At 38.5% G+C, this 13871-nt stretch overlaps 1 protein-coding gene across 17 annotated transcripts in view; it reads left to right on the forward strand.

Moving 5' to 3' along the window:
- Window positions 1-13871, forward strand: part of MAGI2 (membrane associated guanylate kinase, WW and PDZ domain containing 2) — a 756464-nt gene that overhangs the window by 601099 nt on the left and 141494 nt on the right. For all 17 annotated transcript variants that reach the window (XM_087764995.1, XM_087764994.1, XM_009462907.2 and 14 more), the window contains 2 exons: window positions 5534-5655; window positions 7119-7301. In XM_087764995.1, coding sequence (XP_087621121.1) covers window positions 5534-5655; window positions 7119-7301 — 305 coding nt within the window. The remainder of the gene's footprint in view (window positions 1-5533; window positions 5656-7118; window positions 7302-13871) is intronic.

Here is a 13871-nt window from a genome sequence, read left to right on the forward strand (position 1 = left end):
CCAGGCCCAGATGTTATTATGCAATTACATACTTTAAGGTTGTTAGTGCCAAATTTATTAATCCTACCACAAATAAGATTTGTGGAAAGGTATATCAAACCTACTGCAGGCTCAGAGGTTTTTTGAAGTGGAATGGATGTTCACAGGGTGGCATTAAAACTGCAGCTGCACTAAGTTTATAAGGAGTTTTATAGTCAGTAAAATGTAGCTGTACTTTAATTTGCTGTCTGAGCTCAATAAGTTTGAAACAAAGATTGCTTTCCATTTTTCATGCTAAAAAGTGGCGGTCACAGCTTTTTTATTACCAGTATTCAACAGATGATTTCATTTTTAACTATTCTATGATTCTATGATCTGAAATCAGATCACAATAAACTCTCTTAATTATGTCATAAAAGTGGGTAAATCATGAAAAGTTAGGTTATGAACTTTCACACATTCAAGTCCAGTCCAACTTTAAATGCAGGTCTTTAAAACTGCCAGTGAAAGAAGGGCTTGTACTCTGCTTGCTGAAATATTTGTATCCCATGGGAAGTTTGTAAGGATGAGCAATGAGGCAGACAGACTCAGGTTCACCTTACAAGGGCCACCCATGCTCAGCTCCAATACTCTGAGACCAGAGGATAAGATAAAAAAGAAATAAAGAAAAACCTCAAAGGTCTTACTAGCAAAATTAAAAAAGACTAATCACAACATATTTGCAAATTTTATTAAAAAATAAGGTTCCCAGTATAACTTCCTCTCTTAATCATGCATGAATGTAGGTGTGAGACATTATTAAAATTTTCATTTGCCTTGTTATGCAGGTCCAGGCTCCATTTGTAAGGTGTAGACATTTGACATAAATGAGAAGTGTTTGCTATACGTAGGTTAACTTTCATGGAATTTTCTCTTAATTTATAAACGACAAACTAGCAGCACTTAGCTGTGCAGGGCTATGGGGAGAATGTGGTTATTAGAGTGCACTGGGTCTTTCAGCATTCTAATTGCCAAAAGATTACTTCCTTCTTTAAGGATGATTAACTACAACGCAGAGCTCAATTTCCAGACACGGTCTCCTTAATAGAACAGCTAAATTAGCCATACAGGTATTTATTCTGGAAAAATATACCTCCTTGACTTACAATTTCTGACAACACCCCGTTACTACTCAAATAGAAAAACTTATTTCACGTCTTTTTTTCATTATAAAGTATTAGTAACTGAAAAATGTGAATATAAAGAGGAGTTAGGCACTAACAAATTATGCATCAGAATGTCCATTTTTTTAGGCATTCTGATCCTCAGAATTACTTTGGTGGGTTATAGGCAACAATTTCAAAAGTTAGAGTCACAAACTACCAAAAAACCCCATACATTAAAGTAGCTAAGAAAAGGAGATAGATAGGTTAAACTCCTGCTGCTGGTGCACATGCTTAGAAGTGTTACCATTTTGGCAGGGCTCAGTATCTTGGCCATCAACTAAAATCTGCATACTCGGCATTACTGCCCATAAATCTCCTAAGAATGTGTTTCAGTTGTCTTAAGCACATCTAACATGAAACTCTATCACAAAAACAACTTAGCCTGGCCACATTCACTGATGAGATGGCAGAACGGTGCCTATGTCTTATAGGCTGGCTGGTGGTGACAGTACCTATTCATAACACAAGAGATGCTATTTCAGCTTCACAGCTAAATGCAGCCCAAAACCAAATCCTGCCTCTGAGGGGTTGTCCCCAGTTAGCATATGGTGAGCTAACAGAGGACAGCAGCACCAACTACCCCTTCTTCTCTGCAGAGGGAAATTCAGGGTTCCTAGGATTAGAAAACAAACAAAAGGCAGCATGATTCATCTGTACGGCCACAACGGCACTAGGGCAAATTAGTTGCAGTCTCCTCTTTGGATTAGGCTTTTATATTGAATATGAATTGTACAAAATAAAGGAAGAAAAGTGAAGATAGAAATGCTCACTGAATTAAATACTATGAGCAATGAGCAATACATTTTTGGATCACATCCAAAATCTATTTTAACCACAAAAGCACTTATTTGTAACCATGTCTAAAACTCACATTTAGCTTGTCTTATTAAGGCTTAGGTTAGTAATAGCTATTTTGTATGCAGTTGAAGTAGCTAGATGAAAGGCTAGAATGTCCTTTCAAGGGAACTACTTAGCTGAATGTCTTCTTCTCAGGTAAACTCATCAAATTTTTCTGGTTTAGCCATGAAGCTGTGTAGCACTTAAAATTGCATGAAAGGGAGGTGTTTCATGTCTCATCAGTCTAGAAGCATAAATCCATGTTACTGACTGATAAAAATGACTGATTATCAGTATAGTTTTCTTTGACTCCTCTTGGACACAATATTTAATGCAGTTGTTTGAATTTGTTGGAATTCTCACATTGTGCTTTCAAGACTGCACACTACCATAAAACAGTCAAAATATGGGAATAAATTGGAGCTAAGAATTATTAAGGTTACACCAACAACCTGAGGTTCTTCAGGTACCTCTGCTAGTCTTCCTCTCTGATCTGCTAGGACAAAAAGGTCATTTTCAAGATAGTCATTATTGAAGACATTTCTGTGCAAATGGACTAAACCACAACTTAAACTCCACCTAGAAATTGTAGAGAGTCAGTGGATAACAGATTCTAGCTGTGATGTCAGTACCACAGGAACTGATGTTCCTTGAGCTGTGGACACATCCTATATAAGCTAAAATCCCATCTTGTTTTATATCACAGAACCACATATAAGTTGTAACTTAGGTCTGCAAGAGGCCTCCTGCAGCACTGAAATGTGCCCTGCAATTACAGCATGACACTATGCATAGTTCAAGGTCCTAAATGCAGATCTGTAGTGTGATCTTGGATATCCATTACATCTGCGTCATGTGGCACAAAAGCTATGGGAAACTCATGCTCTTCTGGAAGGGCAGCTGAAGACCAGGGCAGGATACTTTAGAGCCTCTAAAATAAGACATGATCCCTATGTTGAAGCAGTTAACTCAACCCATTGTGTAGCAACCCTGGTTTTAACCTTATCAAATGCTAACATAAAATAAGCTAGATATTTTACCCCATCTCTGCTATTGGAAGCTGTTTTATAATTTCACACTTTTGCTTGTAAGAAGCCTACAGATTTCAAGCCTGAAATCCTGACATCTTTAATACATTCTAGTATTTACTTCCAAATGTATTCATAGAATGCAATTATGTATCAGAATTAATTCTGCTTGAATAAAAAGCTAAAACTCCTTTGGTCTTCTGTCATAGAAGACTCTCTCATTCACTGGTCTTCCTGTAAAACCTTTTCATGGATTCATATTATTTGGTCATGGGTGATCAGAACTTTATGTAGTATTTCACGTGATGTTTTAGCACTGCCTTTTGTAGTGGCAAAAACAGTATTTCCTTTACAATATTGAAATACATCACATGATAGGTGGTAGCATGAAAACTACCATTTTTAGTTCATAATTACCCTATTTAGTGCATGTAAGTCATGTCTTTCTCCATTTTTAACTGGTGAAGATTGTCTCCCTTCTATCATAGGTTTCTAGGTTTGCAATAAACTAATCATAGAATCATAGAATCATTAAGGTCGGAAAAGACCCTTAAGATCATCGAGTCCAACCGTTAACCTAGCACTGCCAAGTCCACCACTAAACCATGTCCTCAAGCACCACATCTACCTGTCTTTTAAATACCTCCAGGGATGGAGACCCAACCACTTCCCTGGGCAGCCTGTTCCAATGCCTGACTACTCTTTCGGTGAAGAAGTTTTTCCTAATATCCAACCTAAACTTCGCCTGGCGCAGCTTGAGGCCATTTTCTCTCATCCTATCCCTTGTTACTTGGGAGAAGAGACCGACCCCCACCTCGCTACAACCTCCTTTCAGGTAGTTGTAGAGAGCAAGAAGGTCTCCCCTCAGCATGGTCTAACTAGAAAGCAAAAGTCTAGGAAAGAAAAGCCCACAATCTTAAACAGCCTGTCTGAAAAAGGGAAGAAACAAAAGGGACTTTCTCTGTCTGCAGCATACACTGAAATTTGCAAGAAAACTATTAATCAAAATTTTAGCGTATGAGAGTAAGTTAGCAGCCACTCGAATGAGTTATAGCCATGTTAACAAAGTAGCAACTCCAGGATTTATCACATTTACTTCCTCTCATTAAATCAAATATTCTTTTACATGACTGGAAATCTTTTCATTGCATTAGCTCTGGCCACTAAATTCTGATTTTCCAAGTGTATTGCATTCCCATAGGACTTGCTGCCTTTTCTCTACCTCACTTCTTAATGGCAATTCCACTTACTTTCTTTGAAGCGGTGGTAAGATCTGAATCCCAAGGGGCCTGAAAAGTGCTTAATGTGGCATAAAAGGCCATTTCAATATAAATTGAAGGTATTCAACCCTTTTTAGGACCTCAGAGTTTCAAAAGTTCCCAGATCACCTCTCCAAGTGCTTAAAGCCCATGATTGGGATTGGATTTTCAGAAGAACTCAATACATAGTAGCTCAGTGAGAACAAATAAGTAGTGACATGTTTGAAAACCTGTCCTTCTGTACATATGTATTTATTTCCCCAGAACAATGTTTGCAGCACAAGCCCCTTTTCTCAGTTGTGATCCTATCATGATCCTATCTTGCAGAGTTGTTCAATGCAGCCTACTAAATTTCTTTGCCTTCTTCAGAAAACATGTGAAACATATCACAGGACAGAATTGTAGGATTACTCATTGATTGATAAAATGTATGCTTTAAATTAAAGAATTAAAATCAAGGATATGATGAGAGTATGTAGTTAAGATAGCAGTTCTAAACACAATACAGAAAATTACTGCTGTAATGACAGAGAGGTACTTACTGACCTGTTGTAGGAAATGTAAACATCAATAAAAAAATGTGTACATTAACTTTTTTTATATTTCATATATTTATCTATGTAGTTCTAATCTACCATCTGACTTAGTTTCTGCAACATCCAATTTTTGTGTACAGCTGAGCAGATATATGCCATAGAATTAAAAAGAAATCATCTTTAGTTTATTCCCTATCTTAGATTTATTTCTAAGCTGCGACCATAAAAACACTCTGTGTTCTAGGCTTTACTTTTTCTGTAAGTGATTAAGTAATTTCACTTACAGCTAATCGATAATAATGCACAAAACTGGTTCAGATCCTTTGAATCATGCACAGAACAATGCTTGTACTAAAGACATGAAAAACTGTCAGTGTAGCATGCTTCAGCAGTACTGCTATTTAATATGTAGTCCCATAGATCAAAACCATTTGTCTGTAGCAGAGTTCAGCATATTGAAATGATAGGACACTTCTCAGTGCTGTTCATTATGTGATGCGCTAGATTGTGCATTTCTCATCCCCAAGAAAATTGTGTGGAGTATAAGGGACATGCTCAGGCCCATTGGGGTTTCATAACGGTTTCACTCTCTAACCACACACATCTAAGTCACATACAGCATCCTACTGTGAAAATGATCATTTTCCCCAACTGAACCCAATTTTTAATCAAAACCAAATTTTTTCCAGCCACATAAATAGAAGAACACAATTTGAAAACCCTGTCCTAGAAGCAAAAAGGAAGCTACAGCAGCATAACATGCCCAACGCAGAACTTGGAACAAAGCCTATGCAGGCCCAAGGTTTCCGAGGTACAGTACCGTGTCAGCTATCTTAGTTAAGATGAAAGATCCTGCTCTCCTGTTTATGTGACAATGATTTTGTCATAGTTTGATTAAAAGAGTAGTGTTGCCAATTCTCACAATGTTATCACCTGTCTCCTAGCATTTTTCTCCCCTAAATGTCTGAGCTCCCAGCATTGTGGGACTCATGAGCCACCTAAAATACTCTAATCTTCAGAGGCACTGAGAAAAGAAAGAAAAGTTGACCCTAGTGTTTCCTAAAGACTGAGAAACAGAAAGCACAATAAAAGCCCCAAACTAATTTTCTAAATAAAATAATAAATTCTATTCTTGGGAATGTACAACTCTCTCTTGAGCATCGAGGTTGGCAACACTGAAATAATTAATTGTACTTTCTCTAAATTACCATTAATTGATGTTTGGTATGTTTCTAAGCTAGCTCATCTAGCAAGCATCAATTAAGTTAAAAGCCTCAAGCACTGTGTTATAGAAGTTTACAAGAATACAGCCTCTTGGTAATGTAAAAATTAATGTGCTTAAAATGAGCTGTATAAGTAGCAAACAGTATTGGTAGAGAGAAATAAACTTTAACGTAAGGTTATAGCCAAAGAATGAGGCTTGTTCTCCTTTATAACAGTAGAAAGCTCCTCATCAACCTTACCTAGACCCAAACTCGCCCACCTGCACCCCGCTCCCAAGAGGTCCCGCAGTGTGAATGACCTGTCCCAGTGCTGGTGCGACCCTGCTGGGACGCACAGGCTGCACGGTATGTCCTCCGCTGCCGGCCAGCCCAGCCCCACTGCTGCGGGTGTAATGAGAGCAGTTTGAAGTCACAACCTTTGCACCTTCCTCCCACCCTTCCTCACCAAGCGCAGCACGGGAGAGAGGCACGGGGAGCCACCCACCGCTCACACTGCACACCGAGGCACGGGGAGAGGGGACGCGAAGGTTGCACAGCAGTTACGTGTGTCACTTGTTGGATGCCAAAACCCCACATGTTTGGAAAGAAAAGCTCACCTAATATTTAGCACTGCTTGTTAACAAATGGAATAAGATATTCAGGGGATATTTTCCTTATTGCAGGTGGGAGGGAAATTATGGAGAATGTATTACTTTGTAGACAAAGCTGAATTTATAGGTTAGGAAAGAGGTTTTAAAATTACCTCACAGATCATTTCTATTGTTGTAATTATTTTAGCTACACAATATCCACTTCTAAATGTATTTCTAATATGAAAGAACATTTATAAATCCCCACTTATGGCTGATCTGCCATAGATAAGAAATATGTTTTAAGCTTTGTATTAATAGAAGAACTCACAAATATTTTTTTCCTGGAATGCCTGCACTCTTTATTTCCTTGATTTTCATACACTGTCACCTGCTGTCAGCCAATATGGTTATCTGCTGTCCCCGCTGTGTTGTGACTAGATCAGAACTTTTGTCTTTCTTGTTTGTGTTGACTGATGTAGAAAAACCACTCTTCACCCGTGATGCATCACAGCTGAAGGGGACTTTCCTCAGCACAACTCTTAAGAAAAGCAACATGGGTTTTGGATTTACCATCATTGGTGGGGATGAGCCAGATGAATTTCTCCAGGTGAAGAGTGTAATTCCTGATGGGCCTGCAGCACAAGATGGGAAAATGGAAACAGGTAATTAAGATGGTTCCTCTGTTCTTTTATATGAGAAGTAGAATGAGACATAGATTTCCGAGTCTGACTCTCTCCATGAATGCATACATTTTTCCATGTTACTTTCTGTGTTAGTGTAATACGTCTGCTCTATAAGATAAACTTCTCAGATAAAACTTTCTTGTAATTTTTCTTTCGAATAATGCCAAGCAGTTTATTTTTTCCCATTTCACAATATTTTAAGGGAGAAAAGATCTCTGCGTTCTCCTACATAAAAATGGGATGTGATGTTCTTTGGTTTATAGGCTGTTTTCTCAAGGGGAGTCCGTGCATGGAAAGAAAAAGAGACAGGCAGAGAGAGCACAGACTACTAAGTGCAAATTTATTTCTTTAGAAAGGATGGTTTTGCAAAATAATCAAAGTCGAGTCTGATCCAACATTGTTCTCATTAGAGCCATCAAAACAAGAGTTTTCAGTGTGGCATATGGACACGTAGGCATCTGTGGCCTACTAATAAAGAATCTGTGAAAACTAACTGAATAAAAGAAACTTCCTCTGAAGAGATTTAAAGCTGCTCTTAAGATCTGGACCACCACTGGAAATATTTTCATGTTCACAGATTGATAAAGATTGCAAACCACTGTCTTAAAGGTTTGGAGGATCACATCAGGTCTATATATGGATGAAACATTTTTGAAGGAAGATGAACTCAGTTTCCAAACCAGCTATCATCTCCTGTGGGAGAAGACAATCAGAGAATAATAGAATAATTTCAGTTGGCAGGGACCTCCAGTCACCAACCTCCTGCTCAAAGCAGGGCTAACTTCATGGTTGGATCAAGTTGTTCAGGGCTTCATCCATGGGACTTCAGAAAATTTTATAGGACAGAGATCCCACAGCCTCTGTGAGCTCCTGTCCCAATACTTAACCACTCTCATGGTGAAGATTTTTGTTCTTTGGATCCAATTGGGATTTCCACTGGTGAAACTGATTACCAGTTACTGTAGTCCTATGTTTGTGCAGCCCTGTTGCTATGCACCATCTCTCCCCAGCAGTCCTTGCTCCTCAGATACTAGTCAATCTGCACATTGGTACTGGGACATATGCATATTGTTTCCTTCCATTTCTCACCAAGACTTTATAGAAGAAATGCTAGTTTGGGATTTATGTTGTCCCTGCAGAAAACCAAGTTCATGGTGGCTAGAATCACTGTGAAGATAAGAGAATTTCCTAGACTGTGACAGATCACTGTGGATGGACTACAGCAGCAGAGCAGGATCCTTTTAATGTGTTGCAGTACAGGAGGCAGACACATAAACACACATAGGCACCAATAATGTGGGTAGAATAGTCCCAAGTGATTCTTCTGGAAATTTCCTTTCAACCTTCTTTTGTGGTAGCAAAGAATTTATCTGGACTATTGTATGTCAGAATAAATCACCCTGAACTCTAGTTTATTCTGTAGGACTCTCCAGGACTTTGCAAGTAGGAAGTGTGAAGTTTGTGAAAAGCATTATTTTTAAAACACCGCAATTTGCCTCAAGTCTTATATTACAGCTGGCATGATGTTTCTGATGCCAAATAGATAACCAGATAATTTATATAAAGCAGTAAAATGTAAGAAAGAAGTAGAATATAGATTGTTTGCATTGGCTTTATAAAAAAATAAGTCTAACAGCTTTTTAATTCTCAATTCTTGTTGCCATTTTGACTTAATGCAATTTGGCTCCCAAAGACAAAATTAAATTAGCTGATTAAGTGAACAAAGGATACAACAGACTTCGTGAAGTTCAGGAGATTTTAGTAACGTGAACTTCATTTTTCCTAATATTTTCCTGTTACCTAATACACTGCATGAGAGATTTTCCTTGCTTGTCATGGTTTAACATTCTCAGATCCAGCACTCAAATATAGTTACTGGCTAATCTGTCTGAAGTGTGGGCTGGTTATTGGTGAACTTTTTCATATGAAGTTTTTTTTTCTGGAAAAGAGAGTATCATTGCAACTTACTTAAATTTTGATGTTGAAATTTAATATTTGTGTCATAACACTACTGATGTTGATTATTGTAGTCACAGATTGTGATGGGAATATATAGGAAAAATGTACTTTAATATACATAGAAATAACGATTTTTTTTCCCAAGGTAATTAATTCAACTATATTAAGAATGCAAGACAGAAATGTACATTCAAATATATAATTACTCTATAATTATGTGAGCCCGATCTGTACAAAATCACATCTCAGAATAAATTCTGGCCTCAAATGTCTTCATTTTTGAGAAGAGTGACAGAGTTCTGATGTAAAATAATTGGAAAATCTCAGGCTAATCATTGTGGCGTCTAACATGGTTTCTGTGAACACTTGAAGTGATTTCTAAAAATGATAATGGTAAAATGAGAAAAGATACTTAAGGTCAGAATATTTATAAAAGCACTGTTCAGCAATGTGCTTGTATTTCCTGATATCCAATCCTTTTCACATTTCCTGAAGTGGGATTTCTCTCTGTATTCAGCCATTTTGCAATCTAAACAACTGGAGATATGAAAGCCTCCCAGGTTCTGTCAGTAGCGTTTTGTTCATAAAGCTGTTAAAATCTTATGTTTTAAAACTATTTGAAGTTACATATGTACCTTTTGTTTGTTAGGTAGGCATCATTGGATAATGAATAGAGCTTTTAAAATAGATTTTATTTATTCTTTTGACATGAACTGTGTGTTGTTGTGCAATGTATGTGTGCTGCAGCTATGAAAACAATCATAGTAGGCTTTGATAAATGATCAAAATATCATATTGTTGCAGTAGGGCATCATAGCAGAAAGCTTGAGGACAGTGGCACTATGAGCTGTGAAGCAACCTGGTGTAAGGGATAACCACAGGTGCTGGTGCTCCCAGCTCTAATACAACTGTGGAGCCTTTCCCCTGCAAGGCTGATACTTTTTTTTTGGCCAAGTGGTAAACAAAATCCTAGTGGTTTAGACCTGCATCAGATATGGGGAAAAAAAGGAAGAAAAGGCACCATCTCCTTGATCTTACCTGATCTTGGCCACAGCCTGGAGACACCAATGCTGTACTTTATCCTAATTGTTAAAGAAACAAGCTCATAGAAAACTAATATTGCACCTTTGGTTTACTTCTCCACCCAAAATCTAATTTAGGGGTCAGATAAAAATGCTTTTCAAAAAGAAGGGTGAATCTATATAAGATGTTCTTGTCACCCTTTTAACATGATCACAACACAGAGATTTCACCTGCAGGTTTCAAAATGAAACAATTTTGGATTTCATCCCTTGGAACATGAAAGCAGCTGCCTGACAGTGACTTGGCATCGCTGTGATGCTATGAAACAATTAAAGCAGTGAGGCAAACTGAGTGCACTGAGATGCAACAAGAGATATCTGGGGTCGTGGTGATCTAACACCACCACTTCAGAGCCCAGTGCTGAGCACTAAGAGGTAGCTATAATTGTCCCAGACCCACAACGAACCTCACAAGCAGACTCAGAGGAACCACAGCTCAGTGGATGAGTCAAAAACAGCCAAAATTACATTCCTGATCCCATTTGCCAGATGCTTCAGAATTCCTAAGGGTTATTATGCCCTCGTGTAAATCTAGCATCTGTGAGCTAATGGCTGTTAATAATACTGCGAATGCCTTTCTAGGACATATTTTAGCATTTGGAGCTCAATCAAGCTGCTGGTTATGAGCATTACACTCCACAGCATCTCTGGCTACCTCAAGACAGCCTAGGAGCTGATACCACATTCTTTCCTGAGAGGTTACATTGCTTTGTCTTGTCTGAAGCCTCACGCTGCTGATAGAAAACTGTCTGTATTTAAGAGGCCCCTGTATCCCATTAAAATGCTGAGTGAACGTCACTGGTAAAAGACTGCATCTACATGAAAAGATTTTTATACAGTGAGTGATTTTGAATGACTGCTGTTCTAAGGCAAACAAAGAGTTAGGCCTGCGGCTGAGTAAGATAAAAGCTCAAGCTGCAAAGGCAAAAACTTTCCTACAATTCTCAAGGTTATTCAATGGACTAGATAAACTGAAACACTCCCACGTAATCAAGCTCTGGAAAAGTTCTTATTCTGTGCATTTCAGCAAGTTCCAGTTCCTTTGGTGAAAGTTTCCAGGAAACAGCTTAAAGACATGGTGCACAAGTGATTAATTGAGTCTGTTGATGAGCCTTCTGACTGATGAACAGCTATGGTCATTGCAGGTTGAACTTTCCAGAAACGTATATACATCTGTGATGATTTGTCATAGCTCAACAGTGTGAATCAAGAAATGAGAAACATGCTCTTTCATTTCATCAGCCAAGCATAAATTTGGCCAGCTTCAAGATGCTAAATCATCTGTAAACAATGCAGACTTGGGCTTTTTTAGATGCTATTCTCTCAGGAATGGTAGTTTCACTGTATTAGTTAATCTGTTCTAGAGATAAAAATTCATAAATGTAAGGTAAGGTTCAGCTAACAAATATAGATGTCTACAAGACAGAAGTCTACACCTACCATATGAGTAGACATCTGCCACTTCTAGAGGACTGTATTAGGATGAAGCCTAGACACTAGAGTCTAGAGATCAATCCCACATCTACCACTCAGAATTTCTGCTGCACCCAAGGGATCTCCAAAGGGAGTGAGCCAGATGGTAGAAATACTGGAAGGTGTGACCCGTGGCCTTGCTGCTATCCGTGGGCCTACCATCAAGACCCATAACAATCTTCTATACATGATGATTTTTTCAAGAAGCCAAGGTTACTCTAATTGGAGAGACTGCACACTTATTGATCTACAAAGTCATAAATGTTGTTATTCACTTTAATAAGAACAAAACTATAGCCATTATCAGGTGGCTGACCCTACAATGTCACTAAGCTTAGGGAATAATTATCTAGTCATCATTCATGCATATTAATTGCACAGTAAGGCTAATATCTCAAAACCTCTGTAAAAAGTAAAGTACTCAAGACAGAAGGAATTGAGGACATCTGCAAAAGGATGCATTTTTACAAGTTCAAACAGATTCTTAGTTTGGTTCCCTGTTTGTCCATTGTCAGTTCAGGTGAACAAACCATTATCTCACTTAATGTCAGATCAGATGAGATGCAAGCTGTCCAGTTTCAGCAACACCAGAAAAGGTGAACTATGTATGCACAAGGAAAGCCTTCAATCCAAAGAAGCAAATATGTGAAAATTTAAAAAAAAAAAAAAATATTTTGGCAGTCATCTGGGAATGTGAACACTGTCAGAATATCACTGCAGGACTCAATGTATCATGACCACACACCACTGTACCTATCTTCTTTTTCAAACAGCTCAAGTCTCTCTTCTGTGCAATGAGTCAAGATCCATCTGACAATATTTCCTTTTGCCATATTCCCCCGCCATATTCCCCTGCCATATTCCCCCTCCATGGTAGCTGACTGTTTACCACAGTTGTCATCTCAAGAAGTTCACTGACCAGGAGCTCAGTGAGTAACTGGTCACACACATATGGAGGACTTTTTCACAATTTCCACAATACCAGAAGCTGGCTGAAATTTAGTTAACTCACCTCCCTGACACCTTATCCAGTGGCACCGGGAAGACTGGCCTTCCAAAATTAATGCATTGCATTAGGAACATGGGAGATTGTGCTACTTGTTGGACTGCTGAGGAAGGAGTATATTTTCACTATCCTTACGCATCTCCAGGCTAAAACACTCATTTAATATATACCAAGGCCTTACCAAGTGTCAGTCTTGCAGCTGCAAGCTTATGCCACATGGCAGGTCTGTGAGAGTTTGTGTTATCAACCTCCCTTAACACCCTTGCTTTGTTCGGAAGCTATGATGTTTCATCTGAACCGACAGTGGTCTTTTGTCTCCCCATTTCAGTCTAGCGAAGACTGAAGATCTCTCTCTCTCTTCAGACGTTGCTATTAATCCCATGGAGTTAAGAGAAGGAAAATGAACTCTTTGGAAAGTAACTAAGAGTAATAACAAAAAATATTTCAGGCATCATGGAGAGTGAGAATTTCTCCCACCCGTGTTAGGCCAGTCAGTGTGGATTTGTGTTATGTTTATTGCTTGTGTTCCTACTCCCTCCAGCACAAACAGCTGAGGAAACAGTGCAAAACACAGCAAAAATGATATGTTTGCATCATGTACAACAAAAATCATTGCATTCTCTGTTCAGCCACATCTATAGTTCCTTTCACCAGTGACAGTGGTTACATTTTCCTTTTTGTGAAGTAAACCAGGAGTAACCATTTGGTAAAACCTCAACCTGGATTTCTAAAACAGGTCTTCTTTCATTTCTTTCATAATTTGCCTTTTCAAGGAGAGGAGATTGAGAGGGCATTAAGACTGGAACTGCAATGTGAATGCTGTGATCTTTACAACCTACATGAGGATGGAGCTAATGGATTCCCTGCTAGTTCACAGCTGAGACAAATGGCCATCTAGGGGCTGCACTTCACTTTTTTTTCTTTGTGCAGTACACAGCATCCCACTCCATTCAATCCACTTTATATTTCTCACCATAAAAGCTTGCATATGTCATGTAACAAATGCCGAAACTGTTCAAGAGGTGTATG

The sequence above is a fragment of the Nipponia nippon genome, unplaced genomic scaffold (genome assembly GCF_047370975.1).
Source record: "Nipponia nippon isolate SJK-2023a ecotype South Korea unplaced genomic scaffold, ASM4737097v1 scaffold_3, whole genome shotgun sequence".
NCBI classification, from domain to species: Eukaryota; Metazoa; Chordata; class Aves; order Pelecaniformes; family Threskiornithidae; genus Nipponia; species Nipponia nippon.